Source organism: Cupressus sempervirens, chromosome 8 (genome assembly GCF_028749045.1).
Source record: "Cupressus sempervirens isolate cs-2001-9-10 chromosome 8, ASM2874904v1, whole genome shotgun sequence".
Lineage (NCBI taxonomy): Eukaryota > Viridiplantae > Streptophyta > Pinopsida > Cupressales > Cupressaceae > Cupressus > Cupressus sempervirens.
In genome coordinates this window covers 625,944,708-625,970,771 of record NC_143125.1, presented here as the reverse complement: position 1 = coordinate 625,970,771, position 26,064 = coordinate 625,944,708, and the positions used below count along the sequence as shown (strand labels likewise).

The window sequence follows — 26,064 nt, the reverse complement described above, 5'->3', positions numbered from 1 at the left end:
CAATTTCATATGATAATTAAATCGATTCAACGGCTATAATTAACTAATTCATTTTCACATGAGCATGAAGGAATAAGCAACGGCTATATCTGACATGTTATCACAACGGCTATAATTAACTAATTCAATTTCACATGAACATGAAGGATTAAGCAATGGCTATAACTAACATGATATAACAGCTATAATAAACTAATTCAATTTTCACATGAACATAAAGAAATAACTTGGTTCAACGGCTATAATCAATTAAAATTTTATGGCAAAAATTGGGATGTAACATCTACTCTTTTCTCTGTAGATCTGAATTTAGAGAATGAACTCATGAAATGTAATGTTCCGAACGGTTTCGGTAATGCTCCCGAAAGTTTCGAAGATTCTCCCGAACGATTTCGGAGATGCTTCTAAACAATTTATGCTCTAATACCACTATAATGTTTCGTTCTAGAGTTTCCTTATGAAGTCCCGTAGTATGCTTTAGGTAGTCTTGTCGTGTGCTTTAGGTAGTCTGGTTGTGTGCTCCAAATAGTATCCCCTAGTGCTTCGGGTGGCAAGTGCTTCAAGTAGTTCTCCCTTAGTGCTTTGGGTGGCCAGTGCTTCAGTCAATGCTTCGGGTCAATGCTTCGGGTGGCCAATGCTTCAAGTTAGTGCTTTGAGTGGCTAGTGCTTCAAGTAGTTCTCCTTCAGTGCTTTGGGTGGCTAGTGCTTCAAGTCAATGCTTAAGGTAGTTCTCCCTCAGTGCTTCGGGTGGCCAGTGCTTCAGGTGTAATGTTTCGTTATTCGACTACCCCTCTAGAATAGATTTGTACAAGTATAAACTTGACAAATGTCGGAATCAATTTGTCCTATTACACACGAAAGAAAGCCTGAAAGAGGCCATATGGAATGAGGTCGTACAATAGCTGCTGGGAGGCCAAATTGATGGCCATATGATAAAGTTGTTGACGGTATGATGGAGAGAAAATGTAGTACGGTATCTTCAGATGATGGTCATACGATGTCAATGTAGGTCCATACGGTGAATGAGCGAGGTCATACGGTAGATAAATGGAAGTCGTAAAGTAGATGTAGAAGGCCGCATGGCAAGCTTGCAAGTCGTACAATATCGTGTAGAGGATGTACGATGGAGTGAAGGAGATGATGTGGTGGTGAGGTGGGGTACAAAAAAAATGCAGAGTTGTTCGTACGATAGGGGAAAGAAACAGACGATGGATGAATGGAGGAAAGAAGAATATCCAGTCATGCAACAAAACTTATAGATCCAAATTCAGTAGATACACCAAAAGAATGAAAATTGAACAAGAATAACATTCAATATATTTGTCAAAAAATGGTGCTTTGATTTGCCAGATCCGAGAAAAGTATTACATGCAACGGAATAGGATGAGAGTTGAATCCCACCAAAACCGAATAAGCCAAGTAGGGAAGATCTTTCACTTCCGAAATGGTGAACAACAGAGAATCCCAATGGGAATTTGCAATACAAAATAAATAATCAAAATGCATACCTACAACTACATACAAGTCGTGCTTAAATACCTGTCAAGGAAATTCTTTCTAAGGGTGTACAAAAATAGCCGACAAAAAAACTTACCAATGGAAACTAAAATAAAAATAGGTCCGAGATATATTAAATCAATCGAAACCACAAATACAAATAATAAATTGGGCCCATATCAATTAATTAAAGTAACTAGTTAAAGGTCCTTTTATTATATTATTTAAATTTTGGGACCAGTTAATTAATTGATTTAATTAAATTATTACATTCAAATTTGAGGACATGACAAATCCTCACTGCCTAAAATTGCTTGCCCTCAAGCAATCCATCATCAAACGAAACACCAACAGCTCATGGGTCCCAAGTCAAACGCGCAAGCAAAACAAGTGAAATGACATCAATCCTCCGCAACAGCATATTGCTATCAAACTTTCACTGTGCGACTATGATATAAATATTGTCGTATCTTGAGTCACCAAGGACCCGAACCAAACACGCATGTGAAAGGAGTGAATGGTCATCAAACCTCCCTTGCACCACACTGTCATTAAGCATCCACTACGCCACTGATATAAACATTGTCATAGCCTTCACCAAGATCCCATTGACACAAATTGATGAAATCTCTCATGTCATTATGTTCAAAAATCTCTTTGGGTACGGTCATGCACACAGACGTTGATGCTAGCACAAACTTAACTACCGCCATAATCACAACGACCACTATTATATTACTAACGGATGAAACCTTGACGAAGAGAGCTTTATTGGTGAGAATGTCGACGAAGGGGGCCTTGACTATGAGTACCTCAATGACAGGAGCTTCAGTGAAGGGTGTCGTGATGATGTGAGCCTCAATAAAGGGAACCTTAGCAAAAAAAAACCTCAAAAAAGAGTACCTCGACGACAAATAAAATTTTAGCTACAGATAAAACCTCAATGGGACACAGAACCCCGGTTGAAGCCTCGATGATGGATAGAGCCTCGACAACGAGCAATGTCTCAATGGTGACAAATGTAGCTATTGCAACCAACGCAACCACAATGACGGACACACCATGATGATGGAGACAGCCATGACGTCATCGACGAACACAACTACAACGACCGATACACACTTGACGTTGTTAACAGACACAACAACGGTGACAAACATGATGATGGACTTGGCAATAGACACGGTTGCAGTGACAACAATGGACAAAATGAAGATGACATACATGACGATGATAGCAATGTCAGACATGGCAACGGATGCAATGACGATGACAAATATGGCAATGGTGACAAGAACAAACACAATGATGGTGACGTACACTAACTCGATAGACACGGACTCGGCGTCGCTAGCGAACATGACAGTAACAGACACGAACTCAACGATGGACACAAACTCGGCATTGGTGATGAACATGAAGGTGATGGATACAAACTCGACGATGGACACGGACTCGATGTCGGTGACAATTACAAACTTGACGATGGACATGAACTCGACATCAGTGATGGACATGACAGTGACGGACACTAACTCGACGACAGACGCAAACTTAGCTTCGGTGATGAACACGGCGGTGACAGACATGACGACGACGACGGACTCGGACTCGGTGTCAGTGATGGACACAAACTCGGCATCAATGACGATCATGATGGTGACAAACACAACGATGATGAACACAACGGTGATGAACATGAACTTGACAACACACACAGACTATGCATCGGTGACAAACACGACGGTGACGAACATGAACTTGACGATACACACGGACTCTATGTTGGTGACGGACATGACGGTGATGGACACGAACTCAACGTCGGTGACGGACATGACATTGATGGACACAAACTCGTCGTCGGTGACAGACATGATGATGATGGACATGGCATGGACAGACACAACGGTGACAAACATGACAGTGATAGACACAAACTCAGCATTGGTGATGGACATGCCAATGACAGACACAAGGATGGTGACGGATATACAACCCCAACGACGAGCAAGACCACAATGATGGACATTGCTTCGGTGATAGACATAGCCTCAACAACAAACAGATCCTCAGGTACTTCAATGATGGGCACATCTTGATTTGTCCATGTCTTCACAAGATCCATGCAAACAACTTCTTTATTTTTTGGTGTTCTTCCCATGTTGTAGTAGAAAGATTTAGCAAATTCTCCTGGAGCGGCCCTATAATCATGCCTTCATTTTCCTCATGTAAAGCATCAACCTTATCGTTGTTAGTCATTTTCTCCCACTTGTGCAAATGAGATATGAGTTTTTCTTCACAATGCTTGAAAACATTACTAACCAATCTATATGTTGCTATAGAGGGAATACATTCTAGATTACGAACAACCCATAACATAGATGTGATGGGTTGGTATATTTCATCCATCTCTTCAATGCACGAAATCAAAGACTCTCTATAGCAATTGAAATCTTAGTATCATGATCTTCCTTGATAGTGACCAAGAAGTGATGAAACATATCATGGACCAAATTTTGCAATTTGAGATCTAAGAGAAGGTAACTTACTTTGATATTTGCAGAATTCTCCAATAGTGTAGATCTCCTACCAAAAGGGTCACTACTGAAGTCATTAAGACTCTAAAAGTTGTCAACTATCAATTGCAATATCTCTATCATGGTGTTATCATCATATGGCACTTTAGGAGCCGAAATTCTGATGACCTCACTGAGACATGTTGCAACTGCCAATCTTTTATTCTTGTCATGGTGTCTCAAAAGCCTGGGTTGACTTAAGGCCTCCTTAATCGGCGAGAGGATTCTCTGTATAAATCTTGAAGGTAATTGGTTCACCTGACACAAACAAACTTCCAATATATCTAATGGAAGATCAACCCCCTCACTGAGGTGTTTGCCAATCCTTTGTAGTGCCTTCAACCACCACTCTCCATCGTTGTTTAGGGCCACAGTGTGATCCAAGTACCAAAACCTCTCAATCATCCCAGCAGGCTGGCAAGATCACCAACTCTAATACCACTGTAATGTTTCAAACAGTTTCGGTAATGTTCCCGAAAGTTTCAAAGATGCTCCCAAAAGGTTTCAGTAATGTTCCCAAAAGTTTTGGAGATTTCCTGAACGGTTTTGGAGATGCTTTCGAAAGGTTTCTGCTCTGATACCACTGTAATGTTTCATTCTAGAATTTCCTTATGAAGCCCAGTAGTATGTTTTAGGTAGTCTTTTCGTGTGCTTCAGGTAGTTTAGTTGTGTGCTCCAAATAGTATCCCTCAGTGCTTCAGGTGGCCAATGCTTCAGGTTGTTCTCCCTTAGTGCTTCGTGTGGCCAATGCTTCAGGTCAATGCTTCAACTCAGCACTTCAAGTCAGGGCTTCAGGTCAGTGCTTCGAGTGGCCAATGCTTCAGGTCAATTCTTCGAGTGGCTAGTGCTTCAAGTAGTTCTCCTTTAGTGCTTCGAGTGGCCAGTGCTTCAAGTCAATGCTTCAGGTAGTTCTCTCTTAATGCTCTAGGTGGCCAGTGCTTCAGGTGTAATGTTCCATGGTTCAACTACCCCTCTAGAATAGATCTGTACAATTATAAACCTAAAGAATGTTGGAATATATTTTTCCTATTACACAAGGAAGAGGTCGTACATAATGAGGTTGTACGGTAGCTGTTGCAAGGCCAAATTGATGGCCGTACAGTAAGGTTGTTGGTCATACGATGGAGAGAAAATGTAGTACAGTATCTTCAAATGCTGGTCGTACGGTCTCAATGCAGGCCTATACAGTGAATGAGTGAGGTCGTAGGGTAGATAAATGGAAGTCATACGGTAGATGTAGAAGGTCATACGGCAAGCTTGCAAGCTGTACAGTAATGTGGGGAGGATGTACGGTAGAGTGAAGGAGACGATTTGGTGGTGAGGTGGGGTACAAAAAGAATGCAGAGTTGTTCGTACGATAGGGGAAAGAAATAGACGATGTACAAATGGAGGAAAGAAGAATATCCAGTCATGCAACAAAACTTATAGATCCAAATTCAGTAGATACACCAAAAGAATGAAGATTGAACATGAATAACTTTCAATATATATTTGTCAAAAGATGGTGTTCCGATTTGCCAGATCTGAGAGAAGTATTAAATGCAACGAAATAGGGTGAGGGTTGAATCCCACCGAAACCGAATAAGCCAAGTAGGGAAGATCTTTCACTTCCGAAATGGCGAACAACAGAGAATCCCAATGGGAATTCGCAGTACAAAATAAATAATCAGACTGCATATCTACAACTATATACAAGCCGTGCTTATATACCTATCGAGGAAAACCTTTCCAAGGGTCTACAAAAATAGCCAACAGCAAAACTTACCAACAGAAACTAAAATAAAAATAGGTCCGAGATATATTAAATCAATCAGAACCACAAATACAAATAATAACTTGGGCCCATATTAATTAATTTAAGTAACTAATTTTAGGTCATTTTATTATATTATTTAAATTCTAGTACCAGTTATTTAATTAATTCAATTAAATTATTACATTCAAATTTGGGGACATGACATGAATTCACTATTTGCTCTTTTAGCAACAATGGCTTTGCTTCAGAAAAGATCTCTGTTACTAATAAAATGTTGCATTTCACACTTTAAAGAAAGAATCGTACCTTTGACGACATTGAATGCTTATGTGTATCCACACTGTTAGTCTTTCTGTAGTACATTTCATACTTGACATTTTTATTTTCCTTGCCAATTGTGCATGATCATCTATAATCTGATATATTGCATATGCCTCCAAATGAATCTGGCTGTTGCATTTTCTCTATATTTCACTTTGTTCTCAGATTTTAGTGTCTTGATTATTTCAGATTTGTATGTTGACTACATGCTGATCCAGTTATCTCTATATTGTCCACATTTACTGTTTATCAAGCGCAATTGAATACTTCAATATAACATACCAATGCCTACTTGTTGATTCATGTTGGCATACTTGACAATTTCAAAAAAAAGTATTTGTGATCTTTATCTCTCATTAACAAGCTGAGCTCACCCTTGTGGGAGCCGCATTTACATCCACTTGTTAATTAGAAATACCTGTTACTGTGAATGGAACAAACTAGTTAGACAACAATTCAAGATTTGTGTTTGAAAATGTGAATGCATGTGTGGGGTATAATGATGAGATTAGTTGGTTATTGCTTAGATCCATAGGATCTAACCCAATGTTAGTCGGGTGCATGCACTCGGGGTAAAACAGCGGCGCACCGGGTGTGCATACATCCCGGGTGGGGGTATGTCGCGCAGTACCACCACAGTTGGAGTGATGTCGCACTGCGGCCGCACCATTCGGCGCACCCACACGAGTGTGCCTCAGGTGCAAGGGTGCGCACACGGGTACGCATTGGGTGCTTCCAAGGGACGCGTAAGATTCATCCAGCACCCATGTTGGCAAGTCCAATGTGTTAAGTTTTTTATATTATCTTACCCATAAAGGAGTCTAGTAGTTCTAGTAACAAGGACTTCAGTTTAGGGGATGATTAGAGAGCTCCCACCCTTACATTCTCATCATTGACATTTTGTAGATTGTACTCATTTGATATGGTCATGATGCATTATTTCATTATAGAATGTATGATTTATATTTTTTATTTATTATCATCATTATGTTTGAACTTTGATGTTATTAATGTTACAACTTACTATGAGTATGTTACTAAGTTCAATGATCATTAGTTATGAAGTTTCAAGTTTGAAGTTTGTATTTGTGGTTCATGAACCACATTTCAGTTTTCTATATTCATTGTTCAGCTATATTTGGCATGTTATATTTAATTATAATTTCATAATTAGCATTTCAAGTCATATATCTATACTATACAACCCCCCCCCCCTCTTCCCCCTCCTGCACCCACACTGCCGCACCCCCACCCTCCCCCTGTCATCCCCAAATTGGGGCCCTTTTTTTCCTGCACCCGAAACTCGTCTCGACACCCCCCGCACCATTGCACCCCTGTGCCAGTCTAACACTGATCTAACCCCATTCTTTCTATGTGATTGCAAAATTTGGCGCTAGAACACGGGAAAACAAGAGCAACAGGGCATCAAGAGCGTGCATAGTCAAAGCGAACAGCAACATCACCAATCATTCAGGCAATGATAGGCCCCTATGACTCTTTATGCCTTATTTCCTCTTTTTCACACATGTGTTCATACTTCAAAATTCAAACTCCGATTTTGCTTTAGCTATTTTCACAGCATGTGTGAAACATTTGAACATATTAATCAATAAAGTACTACATTTTTCAGAAAAGCATGTATAATTCAATATTATGTGATGCTTTTTTGCTTCATCAAATGTAATCTTTCAGTTTTCTTGTTTTACATGAAATCAAAGCTTTTGTACTTGGAAAAACACAAAAATGCACATTTGATTGGCATAACTATGGGTCTACCTAGATTTTAACGAGTGAAAATTTAGGTAACAATTACTCATGTGAATTGGAAGCTTTGTCTGTAATTTGTATATGTTATCTTTGATTCATGTAATCTTGTGTTCTTGATAATTGAGTGTAAAGAGTTAAGAAGAAATTGGAGTCGGAGCTTTGACTAGGAGCAACTGCAGAGATATATAGTTAGAAGCTTTGTCTATAGCTTATCTCTCTTACTTGATTCACAAAATAGTTAGGATCTCTTTTACTTTTAGTAGTCTTTGTGCCCTATTAGTAAAGCTTACTCATATAGAAATACAACCGGACTTATAGCCAAATCGGTACACTTTCAGCTAGCCTTTGAGTTAGTGTTGGTTTATCGATATCACCGTTTTCAGCTTTTAGATAGAAATGCAGTTAGAGATTTCACCCTGCTCATTACTCGCTCCACAAGTAAGTGAATTCTTTCCTGAAAGTTAAAAAGGAAAGAATATTGGTAACACCCTTTTACAAAATCTCTCAACTTCTTGCTTACCTTGAGTTGATCCAAGGAATGGTGAGAAGCAAGAGCCTTCCCTTTAAGGTAGAAGAGAGTCGGTCTCACACACTATGACTGGTCATCCTATTTTGCGACTGAATTTTACCCAAAATTGTTGACTGCAAAATATGCACCCAACAAGCCACTCTTCAAATCAATTTTAGTAAAATACTTTGCTCCACTCAAACAATCCATTATTCAATAATGGGTACATGGAATGTTCTTTAAATCCTTAAAAAACTCTGAATTTCAAGGGTTTTGTCACTTTGTTGAGTCACTACCAAGTAACAAGCGAGTCTGAGCCGAGCCATGAGTCGAGTTACTCTTGTCGAGTCAAGGTCAAGTCTAAGTCTCGTACTTTGGGTACAACACATGGACTTAAAATCTCTCTGATCAAACCTTTTTGCAACAACTCTTGTACTTGTCTATTAAGTTTTTCATTCTCAGTAGGTGTCAATCTATAGGTTGCTTTATTTGGCAAACCAGCTCCAGGAATCAAGTCAATACAATGACTTATAGTCCAAACTGGTGGTAAACAATCAAGTACACTCTCAGAAACAATTTTCTGTGACTCGGTAAGCAACTGCTCAACTTCTGCAGGAACTCAGTCAACACTAGCAACACTCAGTTTACCAAGAATCAAGGCAAAACAAACTTTCTCCTATATATCTTTTACAAACTGACTTCCATTCACCATGCAAACCCATACAATAGAACAATTAACCTCATTTGGACTCTTAATTAAAGGTAACAACACTTTCCTCCTTCCACTCAGCCAAAGAGTGTATTTACTATTGATTGAATCCTCCATCATGCATAGCATGTATATCATACTACCAAGGTCTTCCCAACAGAATATGACAACAATCCGTAGGCATAATATCACACAAGACTTCATCAAAGTAGTTCCCAATCTTGAATTTCACAACACATTGCTCAGTCAGTGATAACTTATGCTCATCCTTGATCCATGAAACATGATAGGGTTTAGGGTGTCTCAACCTCTGCAGCTGTAACTTTGCAACCAACTCTTCTATTGCCAAGTTCGTTGAACTGTCATTGTCAATGATCACCTTGCAATATTTTCCTACCGTCTTGCATCTAGTCCTGAAAAGACTCCTCAGGATATGCTCCTCATTAGTTATTTCATTACACAAAGTTCTCCTTAACATCAATTTTTCTCCAGCCTCAAATCCACTCAATGGACATACAGATTCTCAATGAATTACAACATTTCTATCACTATTATCTTCATTTATCTTCCCAAAATTATTACATTCAAAGGCTTTATGTCCTTCACCACATTTGAAACAAGTACCACGAAAACCTCCTCTTCTATAACCACCTCAGTAGGAACTACCTCTTCCTCGATGAGAACTACCACCTCTCCACTCGGTCTTGCCTTTCTCATCACTTCTCCGTTCAGATTTTCCCTTATATTGTAAAGTATTGTCATATTTAGTGTTTTCTCCATACGATCTACCTCTGCCTCTTTGAAATCTTGCACCTCTACCCATTTGTCTTTGCTCAAGCTTCTTTGTCAAAATATCCTCACCTTTCAAGGCATACTGATATACTTCTTCCACACTATCCAATTTCACAAAACTAATCTCATCTTGAATTAGCGTTCTCAAACCATTCAAATATCTAGCCACCTTCTCTACCTCATAATCAACATGTCCATATTTAATGTCAAGTGCGTAGAACTCCTCAGTATACTCTTTCACACTCATATCCTTTTGTCTCAAATTTTGCATCTTCCTCAACAAATTTACTTGCAAATCAACAGGGAGGAACTTCTTCAATTTGTTCACCATCTTCAACTAGGTTCTAATCTTCTCTTTGCCCTTTTGTTGTCTATCCGTCTGCAAATGCTCCCAACAAAGGAAGCATGACCTTTCAATTTAGTAACTGCGATTTTCACCTTCCTATTATCAGGAGTACCTTCAAGTTCAAAATATTTCTCCATCTCAGAAATCTATTCCAATAAAGCATTGGTGTCCAATCTTCCATCATTACTTGTAACTTCAACAATAGGCTTTGAATGTGCACTAGACAAAACTCTCAATAGTCTTTCTTAATCCTCTTCAACTTCAGGTTGAGGATTATGGTTCAGTGCTCCAAGAGCTCCTTCATCATCACTAACATCATCAAGATGTACTCCTCTCCTTTGTGTTGTCTCGACATCTTATATGGTTCCAATTTGTCTCAACATATCCACAATCGCATTATCAACATTTCCTCTACCTTGAACCGTCTTGACAACAGGTTCCTACAAGATCATAAGCCTTTGCAAGTTATAGGTCGGACTCAGATCTACCAACCTATAGCCAAATCAACTAGGGTTCTCTGTGATCCAATTCCCACGAACAACTAGGCTCTGATACCATTTGATGCAAGGAAGAAAGATGTTTAAGGCCAAAGGTACGCCTAACAATCAACCAACCTGCAGAGATCACACAACGGAAGCAACACAAAGAGACAACACGAAAAAAGAGAGGAAAACAAAGTTTTATAATTGATTCCTCAAATGTTCATTACACGTCTAGCTATGAGGCCTTCCAAGTTACGGGCAAATACAAATTCAAATATACATCAAGAAGCATCCAATATGCGAGATCTACAATCTTCTTTCCAATTCTAACCCTCTGCTTATTACCCTCTCAACTGATGCCTAAACCTAGACCAAGACTCTTAATTAATACATGCCAAAACGGCTTATAGAAGATTCTAGATCATCATAAGGAGAAGGCTGACCAAATAATGGTCTCCACGCATCCCAATGATCGACCCCATACATTAAATGACTAACAAAAATTAAATACCTAACTTGACTCTCACTAACCAAACAACTCGATGAAAGACAACATCGAAGAGCAACAACAACAGTCACCAAGTCACTCAATGATTACAGGAACATGAACACTCGATGAACAAAGGACTCAAGTCACTCGGCGAATGAAGACAAGAGAACATCCACCGAGCCAACAGCAATGAAGTCACCGAGCAAGTCCACAAGCATAGTTGAGCGTGCCTCAACCGAGCAAGATAGTAAAGAAACTCAAGACACTTCCGCATCACATCACACCCAAGGATTTATTTGTGGAAGATGTTTCGGGTGCCCTAGCATGTTGTCCTCTCCAATCATGCCATTTTTAGAGATATGATGCTTTTTAACTTGATTGCATATTTACTTTAAAATTTCTATCTATATTATATGATTTAATTATAGAATATTGTTTGCTAATTTTTCTTACAAATTTGTTGTAGTATTGTTGCTTTGAGCAAAAAATTAAGTATACTCCAATTTGGGGAAATTACACACTATCAAACAATTGTTTGAAGGAATATCTCCAATCCTCAATAAAGTTTACTTCGCCAAGGTTTTTTGATAGATATCCCCAAAAGAATTTCAGTTTGAAGGAGGTCAATAAATGCTCGACCTTGTGCCAAATTTTGTCCATATACCCTCGATGAGAAACTTTTCAATAATTCATAGCTTTTGTCTTATGTCCCTCTTGTGTGGTTCTTATATGCTCTTCTCATCTTCCTAATTCAGCTTCACAGCCTTTAGTTTTGAGATCTCATGTTAGGAATGATAGCTGCAAGAATGTGACTGATAACATCAAAGCTGCATTCTCAGACAAGAATGTTCAAACTTTTGTATCTAAACAAGAATTCAATGTCTCCCTTCAAAGGCTCCTAAAATCCCATTCAAAAAAAAACATTTCATTTTTCAGTCATAAGCGGGCTGGTGTCTATATTTGACCACTTTAACTATTATTCTTTAGATAATTCAACCAGTGTGATTGATCTTTGGTTGTAAATGATTATTTGCAGTTCTATGCGCAAATGACAACCATAAAAAGCTCTCTACTTTTATCCAAGAAAAGGTCATCTCTCAAATTTGTCGAGGTTAACATTTTAATTTTCTTATGAAATCAGTTGTATCCTTTTGATGGCACTGTTGCTATTATAAACATGGGTTGTTTAACATTTAATTGAATGAAAGCTTGCCAAATAAACTTGGAAAAATGCAGCTACTATACATGAGAAACAACCTCATAGCAAACAGACCTCTACTAACAACAATTTGTTAATATTAGGACAAGCATAACAAGCTGAAATAAATACACCTCTGCAATGCTAACAATATCTTATATCAAGGCTACATTAATCCTAAGTTGCTGGTTCGGATTCGGGTTCAATATTTTCGTTCAATTTTTCTGGGATTTGGGTTCGGATTCATTTTAGGTTCCTCCATACAAGAATATATGTTTTTAAAAATATATGTATATATATGTACATAGATGCAGCAGCAAATAAGCTCATACACCACTATGCTAATATTAAAGCAACATAGCAAAACACCACACCACATCAATGTCTCAGTTCAAAAAATAATAATCTCAACATAAATAATCAGCACCATTGATCAAATATCATCAAAAACCATGAAACAAATCATCATCATTCAGTTGTTGCATAGTAGAAACACAAAAAGTAACACTGTAGGCCTATGTAAGGCCAAGGTTGTGATTGTTGCCATATTGTAAGCTTCACACATTAACTATTATACTGGCTGATTCAAATAAACCAGCTTTGGATCAAACTAGATGAAGCCAGGAAAGCAGGCTTTGGATTCAGAATTATCCACAGTAAAGATCTCTTTAGATTTGTACAATCCATAGTTTTCTATCATGCTAGGCTATATGCATGATATATGGTGTATTTCTTACATTCCATAATAGATGCATGTCACTTTTATACATCTCGATTCCTCTTCTCAAGTAGTATTTAATTAGAATTAAATATGTTTAGTAATTTGAGTCTAATCATGTGCTCGAATCTAATTTGGTAAAAAATACCTTTTGAAAAAGTAAACAAAAAGGTGTTTTTCAACCAAATTCTCTCAAACGTCTCTGAAATTCTGTCCAGGGTCCTCTGCTGGAAACCAAAGTCGCTCAAAAGTTGTCTGAATTCTGCCAGGGTTCTTCTCAGAGAATTCCTAGCAAAATTCAGTCTCTACAGCAGACTTTTGACAGAATCTGAAGAGGCCCAGACTTCCTAGGTCTGGGGGTGAATCTGGTAACTTAGCATTAATCTAATAGGCAATTGGCTGAGAACACTACAAAAATATTGGAAGTTCCCATCAACAAGTACAACTTCAAGATAAAATCTTGCAATGAGGATTTGAAATAATTGCATAAGCTATACACTTTGAGGGGGTCCTTAAAAACTTATGTACAATTTTTCCCTGCTAATCTTTAAACTACAAGAATAAAATGTAGATAGAAATTAAACATGAATCAAAACAATATGACAAACAACTGCACGGACAGACTAAACATAGTCACATTCTATTTAATTGAAGCATCTCCCAACTGTCCTCCTCAGTTATGTGTTCTTCAATATTCCATTCTTTGAGTTTCATTACTGCAGTCTAAGCTACCAATTCAGCTTTGGACATGCTAATACAATGGTCTGTCTTCCCCATGTTCAATAGGGTAAGAAGTATTCACAGTTCATTGACTAAATGTCGAATTAATAAAAAATTACAATCAATAATCTTCATATTGCCCTTCATCGAGACTATCAAAGTCAAGGTTTGGTTCATCTGAACCACAATTTTTCCAAATATGTACCATTTAGAATTAGACCCAATGCTATCTATTAAACTTATCTTGCTATTTAATATTATATTTTTTGTTTTGTTGTTGGCCAATTACAATACCAAATTTTGATTATAAAATTGTCTACTTGGTTTGACATTTACTAATCATAAATGAAAATCCTGATTCCTCACAGCAACAGGAAATTGAATTGAAAGTTAATATATTGCAAACTTTATTGTTTTATTTCTCCCTTCCTCTCAATGGATGTTTTATCTTTTATGGGTACTGATCATATTGATCCAATTCAGCAATCTGTGATATAGCATAACACTTTTATTTCTCAATGCAAGGATTTGCATCAGTTTATTATAGTGATATCCTTGGCACGAAACTATCAGATATCCTTGTGGTCTCATGTGATATGGTGCTTTCCTCAACCAAGTCAAACATGAGATGTGTAGAGCTGTGTAGAGCTAGCAAACATCTGACACTCACAGTGCTCATATGGCAGAGACTACTAGACCTAAGCATCCTGAGGCCCTGCGAGTATGGCAGTAGACCCAAGGTACCAAGGCAGGACCTTGGGTTTGACATTTACACGGGACATGTTTGCAGGGAACCCGAGGTGCCCAAGAAGGACCCTAGGGGCATACCCACAAGGAGCCCAAGGTGCTCGAGTGGGGCCCTGGGTTCAAAAAGCCCACAGGGAGCTCATGGTGCCCAAGAAAGGCCCTACGAATACCCGAGTTTGTCTTAGCATTATACCCAAACCCAAACCTAAGCCAATAAATAGATGTCCAAGTCTACGGAGCCCAGTAACATAGCTACAGTGTCAATTTGCTCCACATTGAAGTGACGTTTCCACCAGAGAACTCTCTGATTTTCATTGCAAACCAGACATTTTCTCCCATAAAAAGGACAATGTAAACCTCAAATATTCTAATAAGAGATAGATTTTGACAAAAGCTTTTTACGATAGCTTGGTCTTAACCAAGCCTGCTGGATTGTCTTATTCCAGACTTTCCCAACTCCTTATTTCTTTACTTTAATGAGCATGGTAATCAAAGCACTTAAAAGAGATGCTTCATGGTCTATTGGCTGCTATGTGTAAATTTTAAAATATCCACTAGCTCCAAGTACATACCACAGGTCCTTCCAATTGTTGCAACCCACTCTCTCAACAGTTTGAGTAAGGTGAAAACTAAATGAATCAGTGGGATAGACCTTTCTCCATAAACTTGTATGATGAAGCTTGAGATCTACAACAGACATGTCTATAATTTTTATTTTCATCCAATTCTGTTGCCAACTATTCTTAGCTTTAAAGCATCTTTCCTTATTTTCTTGAAGCTTTGCTAAGAACCACAACTATTCCATCCATGTATGGGGCACTCATATATTCTGATACATTATTATTATGTGCAGTCATCATCATTTCCGTTGGCAGTTGCAACTAAATTGTCCAACACTTACTAGAGCAATGTGATAGTGAATTTCACCATTGTCAGGCACCGTACAATATATTTTGGATATTTTTTCCTTAAAAACATTTTACTTTCATCATTGAAGCTGCTACTAATAATTTTCTATGGCACAGTTTAGAACTAACTTGTATTGTAAGCAAATTTGTTCACTTCATTCTTTTATTCTAGCCATTTAGCTTCCATGTTATATGACACTTACTTTTCACTAGTATTGCTAATTCTGTATCTATCCATTCCTCAACGTTAATTGGAAGGTAGTAAGATGCACAGAAAAAACAGCTGCAATATATTAAACTCAAACATTTAATATTAAAAGTATCCAAGCTCAAAAAAGTGCTAAAATAGATGGAATATAAATAAGTCTTCACTAAAATGCCAATTACCATGTTCATTTAACACAATGATATATGGCCAAACAAGTTTAAAAACTCTTCCAGAATTATATATACTATTGCATAAATATATCAATATTATGATTATCAACAAGAAAATAAATAATCTTTGATCTTTTTACCCAATAATTCCAAGTATCAGTCTTCCTATATAGGTAAGGACAGTTAAGGCCCAGGATACCTCTGCCTGGAGAAGCAAAAAAAATAACAATCTCAGTGATATATACTTATACATTATATTAAAAAAAACCAGTCATCCCAGGACAAATGAAGTATTAATAAAGCATGAAATATATACTTTTGTCAATTACCTTTTCTCCCTGAGGATAAATCTCCTCTAAACCTTTAACATCTTCTTCTAGAAAAAGAAGCTCCTGGAAATTTTAATGAGTATTAGAATGAAACCAAACAATTGAACCTACAACGTACCAGAGCTTAAAGGCAACAAAAATGCGCCCTGCCATATAATTTTGAGGGGCCTTTCTAAAGTCAGTCTTAAATATTAGTAGTAGAAGAGAATTAAAAGGAACACAAATTCATCAAATACTTCATGATACATAGTAAAAATATTAGAGATACAGAGAAGACTCTAATCTGAACATGGAAAATGATATAAAAGATGAAATCACCATCATGCTCACAAATTGGATGACAGATGCTTACTGTACCAATCTTACATAATGACATTGTAAATATGTCGTACCTTTCCTTCCCGTTCAGTATTTAATTGTGCCAGTTAAGTTCTTTCCGCAATATGATATAATGCTGGAATTTAAGAGCATTAATCTTAATGGAATTAATTGTTGTTAGAAAGTTCCTAATCAAGCTTAGTTTAAACCAAAGTAACGAGACTCAGACCCAGCCCGGTCTCAGCAAAGGTAACGAGACTCGTGACCCGGCTCGGACTCGACAATGACTCGGCAAAGTGACAAAACCCTTGAAATTTAGAGATTTTTGAGGATTTAAAGAAATTCCATGCACCCATAATTGAATAAAGCTTAAAGACACAATAACATCATGAAATAGAAGGTAGTTTGATCACATACATTGATTGCATAAGTACAAAGGTAAATTTTAGATGTATTCAGAAAATTTTGAAAAAAAAATATTAAAATCAGACGAGGCAGATGAGTCAACTAGGCAAGTCAGCCCAGTTGACCCGCTGAGTCAAGCTCACGGGTCATTTTGACCCGGCTGATGTAACTCGACTCGCCGACTCAGACAACTCGCCCGACTCACGGCGAGTCTCATTACTCTGGTATAAACAATATAAGCACTAACTATTTCCCTTGTCAATGTTGTCTATCTTGTTCCATTACATCAACATCATAATTTAAGGATAGGCTAGGGCATCTCACAGATGTAATCACTGAATAGTGAATAACCAAAAGGTTGGAACTCCAACCATTAAAATAATGTCAAAGCTTGAGCTGCTGTCTGTTTAAAAAAGAATATCAATCTGATAATAAGCCATTAAATTCCTTTTGTTAATCTCATTGTCCTACTTATTTGAAGCACACATTTGTTGATGGGTTCTCCTGTACCATTCTTTAATATGGAAAAAAATTTTAGCAGTCCAATAGAACATGTGCATGCATCTTGAGTTCTAAATGAAAACTGAAGATTGAAACTCTTCAGATCATAAAGGGATTCCAATCACATGTAATAAGGCCAAATACACGTTCACTTCATAAACACATATAACAACATCAACTTAACTGCAAAAGATATCAAGCCCTATGAATATATTATATGATTCACAAATATTAAATACAAACACAAATCCATCTCAATATAACCGACTAAACTAGAAGCACCTATAACAATCATATATCACTGGTGTAAACTAATATCAATATTAAATACCTTCCATTGACAAAAGCCCCAAAAGTTACAAAAAATCATAATCTAAAGCACAACAAAAAGCTAACACAATTTAGAAGAGCTTTTATCAACTTGCAACAAGAGAAGAAATTGTTGAAGATTTTTGAATGATTTTTCTCAGTTAGCTTTGAGACCCAAGGCAGTTGATGGTACTGTAGTATTACAGCCTAATCTAAAGCATGTGCCAAACATTGTGTGGTCTATTGGTTCCCAAAAGCACAGAACGGAAATCCAAGAGCTTGCCAATTCTCCAACAAGATTCCACAATCAGTTCTGGCCAATGAACAAGAATGACCTTGATTGCCCTGCACTTCAGGGTTCGCTACATCTAGGCAGGTAGACCTTCACCTCGAACCTAATCACCCTATTCAAGGCTTTTATAGAGCAAATTTAAACTTTACAAGTTTTCTGGTTGGCAAGGTCCTCAAACTCGATCAAAATAAAATTGAATGTTGAGTGCTCAAAATGGTTGAATGTTGAATGTTTGAATTGATTAAATGTTTTGTATAATGTTATCAATAATTGATTTGATGTTTGCAAGAAGGAAGTATATAGATTTGACTTCGAATATAAATCCAATCGCTACAATTCAATGACTTTAAAAGACTAGTGCCTTTGCTTATTCGGGCAATAGAGTCAACTACAAAGAAAATTATCACGTACAACTTTATAAAGCTCTATGCACTTAAACTATAAACAATTTAATAATCAAGATGCAACAGATCAAGTATATAGACGCAATTTTAAACTAGTCCAAATTGCACTTTAACTCCTAAGATAAGGAGACAAATTGGACATAGATACAGAAACAATTCAATATTTCATTGTATATGATGATCGAGTTTAAAATGCCATAAATGACGGACTAATTATTTGCAATTTAAATCTCCATGCCTTTTTAAATAAACAAAAAGCAAAAAGGCTTTCATTTATCATTAAAATAATAAATAAATTTATATTACAAAGTCATCTTTCTTACTCCTTATACCTCCATACAAATAGATATATGAATATTTTATCTTGCTTCGATATCTTCTTATTTGTATCATTGTTTATTTGGAGTATGACTTTTCAAAGTGAAGAGTCATATCTAAATAACACCCCTTTCAAATATAATTAATTATTTCCTTTTAATATAATTGCAACCTTAAGCTTCAAATGATCTTGATCGATGGAACTAGAAACTTAGTCACTTCAATATTTTCCACATTCATATCGAGTTGCAATATATTATAAACTATTTTGTCTTCCATCGCTCAAACTTACCTGGCGGAGTTCTCAAATTCCCATGATCTTTGTTTTGTCTTTATGTCGTGCAATCCTTGTTGAAGGTAAAGACTCTCGAATTCCAAAATACTTCACGATAGCAAAGTTACATATGAATCTGCCAGTCTTTGTTGACTTCCATCATGGCGGTTTTAAATCAAAGGATATGTAGGCACACGTATACAAATTGACCTCTCCGGTTTATTTCTCAACTCCCCTCTAACTATCCAGATTCATATATGCACAAACGTTGAAGTCTCCTTATGCTACAGACACCATATATGGTTTGTGATTGGGAATTGGACTCCTAATTATCGCTGGAGTTGCATGTGTCTCTTCTGACAAAGGAACATTATCATAATTTGTATCAACCCAAGATTCAAGAGATGATTTCTACCTATTGGAATCAATTTGTATTGTGTGTATTTTTACATTTTCTATTGCTGGTGACATGGTATCTGTAATATGACTCTCTTTGCACGAACGCAACTTGTCTAGCATAAATAGTCCAGGATTGATGGTACTGAATTTTCCAACTAATCTCGATCAAGCAACTTCCAGTCACAATGATACTAGATGATTCCTTGTTCATCGCTAAATTGCAATTTGGTATCCTTGTATACATTCACACTATTGTTGAATGCTTTTCATCAATACATGTTTCTGTTGAATCTAGTGTTTAAAAATGCTATCATACAATTTAAACAATCAAAGAAAGTGGTGGTCTCTATCCCAATCATGTAAGGGAAGTACTCTCACATTTCTTTTTACTGGTCTCTTCATAACTCTTTGTTGTCAAGTATGCTTTCATCATTCCTTGCTACATGAATCATTATAGTGCAGAAATGGAGATCTAAAATTGTAAAGGATATTTGGGGCTCTATCATGGTCCACTCACCAATCAAACACTCAATTAAGGGCAGCTATTCTACCAGCCAAAATGTATACACTTCCAGCCATAGGCTGAAATAAGCATTTAGAAACAAGGATTTGCACTCTTCTCCTTGACCTCAAACAATCAAAAGGCGTTCAATGAAGCAATAGGCAATAGGCCTTTACAATAGAGTTACAAAACACTATGGTAATAGGCCTTTACATCAGACTTACAAAAACACTATGTCCTCTAGTCTCTTAATTCCCAGCTAAGAAATAAGATCTCCCATTATATTTTTATACACTCCTAGCTTCTTTACTCATGTTTGTAGAATGGAAATACAACTGAAGTTCACAGAGTAATGCAAATGATACAGAATAATGCAATTGATATACACATAAAGCAAAACATAGAATGTACCTTTAATACCACAATACCAATTAGCAAGGAAAGTTTATTTATTCATACCAAAAACATTGTGAGTACACTGACAACATTCCAAGTACTTATAGAAGGGTCGGTTGGTTGGGAAAACCAACCAACGCATTCCCTCACCTTCTAACTACCCATCCCAATTAAGCTTTAACAAGTACTAAGTACAATAGTTACTTTATTTCGACTACATCTATCCCCCCCAAAAACGAGAAAGTCGTCTTCCAAATGACTATTGGACATTGAAACAAAGGTCCAAAAAAAAATGTGAATTCAAGAAAAGGGTTGGGAAGACATCCCTGTACTCAAAGCTCCCCACAGCCGTTGCAAGTCACATTCAATTGTCTTTTGTTTTATCCGAACACCTTGTAGTACCCTCAGAGCGTCCATCTTCTTTGCTTCTGTTGTGGCGATCTTGCTTTCCAGGTTAGTTTTCTCTACCCTCCAAGCCTTAATACCACAATACCAATTGGTGAGGATATAGTTTATTTATTCGTACCAAAAACATCGTAAGTACATTGACAACATTCCAAGTACTTATAGAAGGGTCGGTTGGTTGGGAAAACCAACCGACGCATTCCCTCACCTCCTAACTACCCAAACCCAATTAAGCTTTAACAAGTACTAAGTACAATAGTTACTTTATTTCGACTACATCTATCCCCCAAAAAAAAGAGGTCATCTTCCAGACGACAACTGCTAGACACTGAAACAAAGGTCCAGAAACAAAAAAAACTGTGAATTCAAGAAGAGGGATGGGAAGACATCCCTATACTCAAAGCTCACCGTAGTCATTGCAAGTCATGTTCAGTTATAATTTGTTTTGTCCGAACACCTTGTAGTACCCTCAAGGCATCCATCTTCTTTGCTTCTGCTATGGCGATCTTGCTTTCCAGGTTTATTTTCTCTATCCTCCAGGGCTCCTCCATGGCAACTTTCTCTACTTTCCACTAATCTTGAAGAGTTTGTCTTTCTAGTTCCCACACCTTAGCCAAGCTTTTTCCCCACCAGAGTTCCAAGAAAGTCCCCCAAAAGGCAACTTCCATAGCTACAAGGGTCTACATGAGAGGCAGCAATTGTCCCAGTCCACCGGGAGTAATAGATCTGCTTGTCCATGTAGCGGCTATGTCCTCCTGTGAATATCCATGCTGCTCTAATAGTTCCTAGTCTATATGGCAGCCCATCTGCATAAACGTGGCCAATGCTTCTGCTGTTGTTAGGGCAACTTCTAGATTCTGAGACCTAGCCTGTTGCATGAGCTCCCTAGTAGAATGCTCCATGGCGTGCAACTCGGTGAGAAATAACTCTGCCTAGAAAGCAAGATCGCCATAGCAAAAGCAAAGAAGATGGACGCCCTAAGGGTACTACAAGGTGTTCAGACAAGAAAGTCAACAGTTGAACGTGACCTACAACGACTATGGGGACCTCCGAGTACAAAATATGGTTAAGTTGCAACCAGTCTAAAAATAGGTTTAGACTAGAAAAGGTTGTAGTAGTCCACTGCCAATCAGAAGGGTTGGTGCAGCACCGGCTGCCAGCTATCTTATAGCTGTCAACAGTCACCTAGGCCCTCTACTATGAATAGTGCCCAGAATGACAGCACATAATTTAAAACCCCATTCACATCATTCGGTGACTGTCAACAATTAATGATTGTCCATGACCATACTAGAAAGCCCCAATCTTAAATTTGGTAATGTTCTAACCTGTGCAGGTGCTATGCGGCATCCACCTAGAAAGTAACAACTATGCTCCCTAAAGCTTCTGTAATACTCTCACAGATCTAATTAAAATGCAGTAATCCACCACTGACAATCAGACCCTCAAGAACAGAGTCTAGACGTTTCCATAAGTGTGTCCAACTTTCCTTTTTAAGTGACTCATTTTTATCAGAATTATAAACAAGAATATAGCACTCTTGGTGAAGCAGGTTCTGGATTCTTTTCACCTTCCAAGGGAGATGAGCCCCAAGAAGCCCAGAAAAGTAATTAGGGTAGAAGCCAGAAAATCAATCTGCCATTTTTTTGGATAAGCAAGATAATGTGTTGGTTCACATGCTCCATTATCATGGGGAATAGCATTATCTTAAAAAGGTGCAGAAGTGCTTGGTTATGCAGTTCAGGATCCATTATTTCCTGCAAAGTTCAAACCTGCAGCTTCTGTTACCTCATGTAAGAATGTGACAGATTTGGCTATACAATTCTGGTCATCCTTGGCTGTGATGGAAGAAAATGCTAAAGAAACATTTCTTTTGGTACAAACCCTCTTCTGACAAATGGTACGATTTGGGCCATGAAGAGGTAGTCAACCTGCATGACAATACATCTTATGCAGCAAATGTTAAAATTCAGAAATTGCATAGGAAGATTGATATTATGCCCTATTATGGCAACATCTGGTCATCTCTCTAGGGCAAGATGTCTTAGCTGAAGAAGAAATGCATTCCAAGCATGGTCTGATTTAAAAGACCAACTCTTTTTGGCTGAGTTTAGTTGACTTGCATGCGTGGAATTATAACTCTTGGGAATTGCATCTGAAAGGAGCAGATGGATTTTTTTCAGTACCCAACATTTCTGTGGAAGAGAAACATTTCATATTAGGTAAAGCTCCATGCTTTTGGGATAGGCATGTGCTAATTATAAAGGCTTGATAACTAGACTCAAAACCTACTAAGGAGAATTTTAGTAATGTCTATATGGGTTTTGTTGCCCTATCTTTGTTCGCAGTTCTGGATTGACTCATGTTTAGAGTGTTTAGGGAATGATCTAGATCAATTTATTTATATTGATCCAGAAACAAATGGTTGTAATCACCATACAGCCTCTAGAATACATGTGGAAAAAATATATGACAGCAGCTGGATAAGGTTTTGTTGCAAGTGAACAAAATGATTTATCAGAAAATCTTAGACAATGAGGACATTCCATTCAACTGTCATCAATGTTTTAAGATGTATCATATAGCAGTGACTTACAATTCTGTTCAATCTTCTCCTACAAATTCAATGTGGTGGAAAGAAGCATTTATCGGACATTTGTCCTAATCCAGAATCAATTGGTGATTCAGTGAACTCCTCTCTGAAATGCCATTTTAACTGGTCTGTAAATCATATCTCTGTGCTCCAGAACCAAGGGAAAGTCGGCTTCGGCAAAAGCTCCTTGACGAAAGGATTCACTGAATACCTCAGAAGGAAACCAGGTTGCGGATGCAGTACCTTCTGAAGAGATTCATTTGGCTACCGTCCAACACAACACTACAACCCAGTTGATCCTTGGATTGGGAAATAATACCACAATCGATTCCCCTGCTCTCTCAAGACTCAAACTCATCCTCTCACAAAAAGTCAATGGTGAACATAATGTTATCTAACATTCAGAGGACTTCATCCAAAGCTATTGAGGCTCACATTCCTATTCTACACCTGTTCAAAGTGGGGAAAAGTTATTAGTAATCTGCTCTGTTCTATGCAGAAGAATGCATTTTAGGAAAATCGCTTCTACATTAAATCAATCACTCCCTATCCTTGCCTTCAGTTTCTTTAGAATTTAAGGAAGAAAAGGATAACAAAATATGGACAGACATGATGTCTAAGAAATCAGTCTCAATTTCCTGCAAAAGGACTTTTGGTCCTAGCGTCTCATAAGAAATTAAAAATAATAATGACATATTTTTGTTAGAATTTTATTTACTTTTCAATAACTGTCACCCTTGCTTGGGTTTGCACAGGTTTTTAATTTTAGTTTCTTGTTGGCATAATGGTGCAGCATAATTGAAATTTGATACCTGTGTTTCATTCAAACACACAGATAAGTATTTTTTAAAATATTTAAAGCCTAACAAAACCTGCAAAATATCAGTTTGACTTATATTTCTTTTTCTTTAAAAATAAGGATGTCCTTGACCACTGCATGAAATGACGAAATACAATAACATTGTATAGCTACAAAATTGAATACGAGGACATTTGCATTAGCCAAGTCTGTCATCAAATAAAATGAAGGGTCACAACATGTGTCATCCTACAAGGATAATTTATAATAATATTGCAAGAACCATATTTCAGTAATATAGATCCTCTATCAAAACAGCTAATATAACCTATGTACATATCACATTGAAAACATAACTAAAACTAACCAACCCTTAAATAAACAAGAAGAGAATGAATGAATATATATATATATATGGTGTATGTTTTAAGCCAAAAAAAATTCAACAAGCTCCCACTTCAAGTGAAACTCGGGGCCTTAGAGATTGATACAAGGGTTTATCACAGAGAGTTTTGTCACCAATCCACAGGTGATTTTTCTTCCCCTTGTTAACAAAATGATAGAATTATATGAGAAACATGGCTATATATATTTTTTGGAAATTTAATCTTCACTAAAAGCTTGAAATCCCCACATTTTTCAAGATAGAAATTGCATATGGAACACTAAAACTTTAAGATATCCACAGCTTCCCAGAATCATTGAAACAAGAAACAACTTCTGCAAAATAAAATACCATCTCAATTCTCCAATCAAGTTAACATAAGACGGTTTCTCCATAACGCAAGTAGAAAAGATAACAGTCACAATAAATCGTTTTCAAAATGTGTGTAATTAAACTTTCTGTAGCATCACTGGCTTCATGCATTTGCATTTTTTCAACACAATATTGATGAAATTAATGCACTCATTCACAAGCTAAGATTTGCTAAAACTAAAAACAACAATCATATCAAAGTATTCCATTAACAAAAAGCTGTTTGTGGAATTCCATTTCTATGTGAATTTTGTGCTGTTACATTTGTCTTCTTTTAAAAGCAAACAACGTTTAGAGGCTAGTCACTATCCAGATATGGACCCAAACAAGTACAAAAGAATATAGCACAAAGAATGTCTAAGCAATGAACCCTATGGATAGTCACTGCAAATTCCAGGTAATTCAGAGAGCTTGTCAACCCCTTTGCTTTGAGGTCGCATACAACATTGCTATTAACCATAGTTAAACCACCCCTGTGGACAAGGAAACGGGGGGACAAGTTTTTGGGACGAAGGGACAAAGGGACCCCAATTTGGGGACGGCGAGGGACGGGGGCCGGGTGTATAGTATATACTATACATACGGTACTTAAAAATGCTAACTGCAAAAAGATGTATAACAATATAAGACAAAAATATAAAGTATAACTTCATCATGACTGCTATAGCTGGTTTAGTTTTACATTGCATTGAACATTGAACAACAAGAGAGATCTAAGTTCTAAGTTCTATCAAATAAATCAAATAATCAAAGATTGAAGATCCAAATTTAAAAGTCATCGATATCAGTTAATACCAAAAGTATAAGTATCACTAACTCATCAATGTCATCATAAAGATTTTATGGGATTTCAACCTCTAAATGGGCCCCACATACCCTAGGGCTAAAAAACATAATAAAAAATTATTATAAAACCTTTTTTTTTCACTTTACAACTTGGCCAAAATGGGGATGTACATCCATCCCCTGGAGGGGTCGAGGGATGTTTCCCCATCCCCCTATCCCGAACAAGGGATGTGGGGACATCCCCCCATCCCCAGCAAGGCATCAACCCAATGGTGGCGCTGTTGGGGACACAAGAATGTCATCCCACCATTCCGGGTGTGTCCCCATCTTGGGTGCATCAAGGAAAAAGGACACATCCCCG

At 37.3% G+C, this 26,064-nt stretch overlaps 1 protein-coding gene across 3 annotated transcripts in view; it reads right to left on the bottom strand.

Annotated features, from left to right (window-relative positions):
* The window catches only part of LOC149543999 (LIMR family protein At5g01460-like), a 123,678-nt gene that overhangs the window by 48,984 nt on the left and 48,630 nt on the right, over positions 1 to 26,064 (bottom strand). For all 3 annotated transcript variants that reach the window (XM_089798637.1, XM_089798638.1, XM_089798639.1), the window contains exons 8-9: positions 16,246 to 16,308; positions 16,057 to 16,121 (exon numbers count right to left, since the gene is read on the bottom strand). In XM_089798637.1, coding sequence (XP_089654763.1) covers positions 16,057 to 16,121; positions 16,246 to 16,308 — 128 coding nt within the window. The remainder of the gene's footprint in view (positions 1 to 16,056; positions 16,122 to 16,245; positions 16,309 to 26,064) is intronic.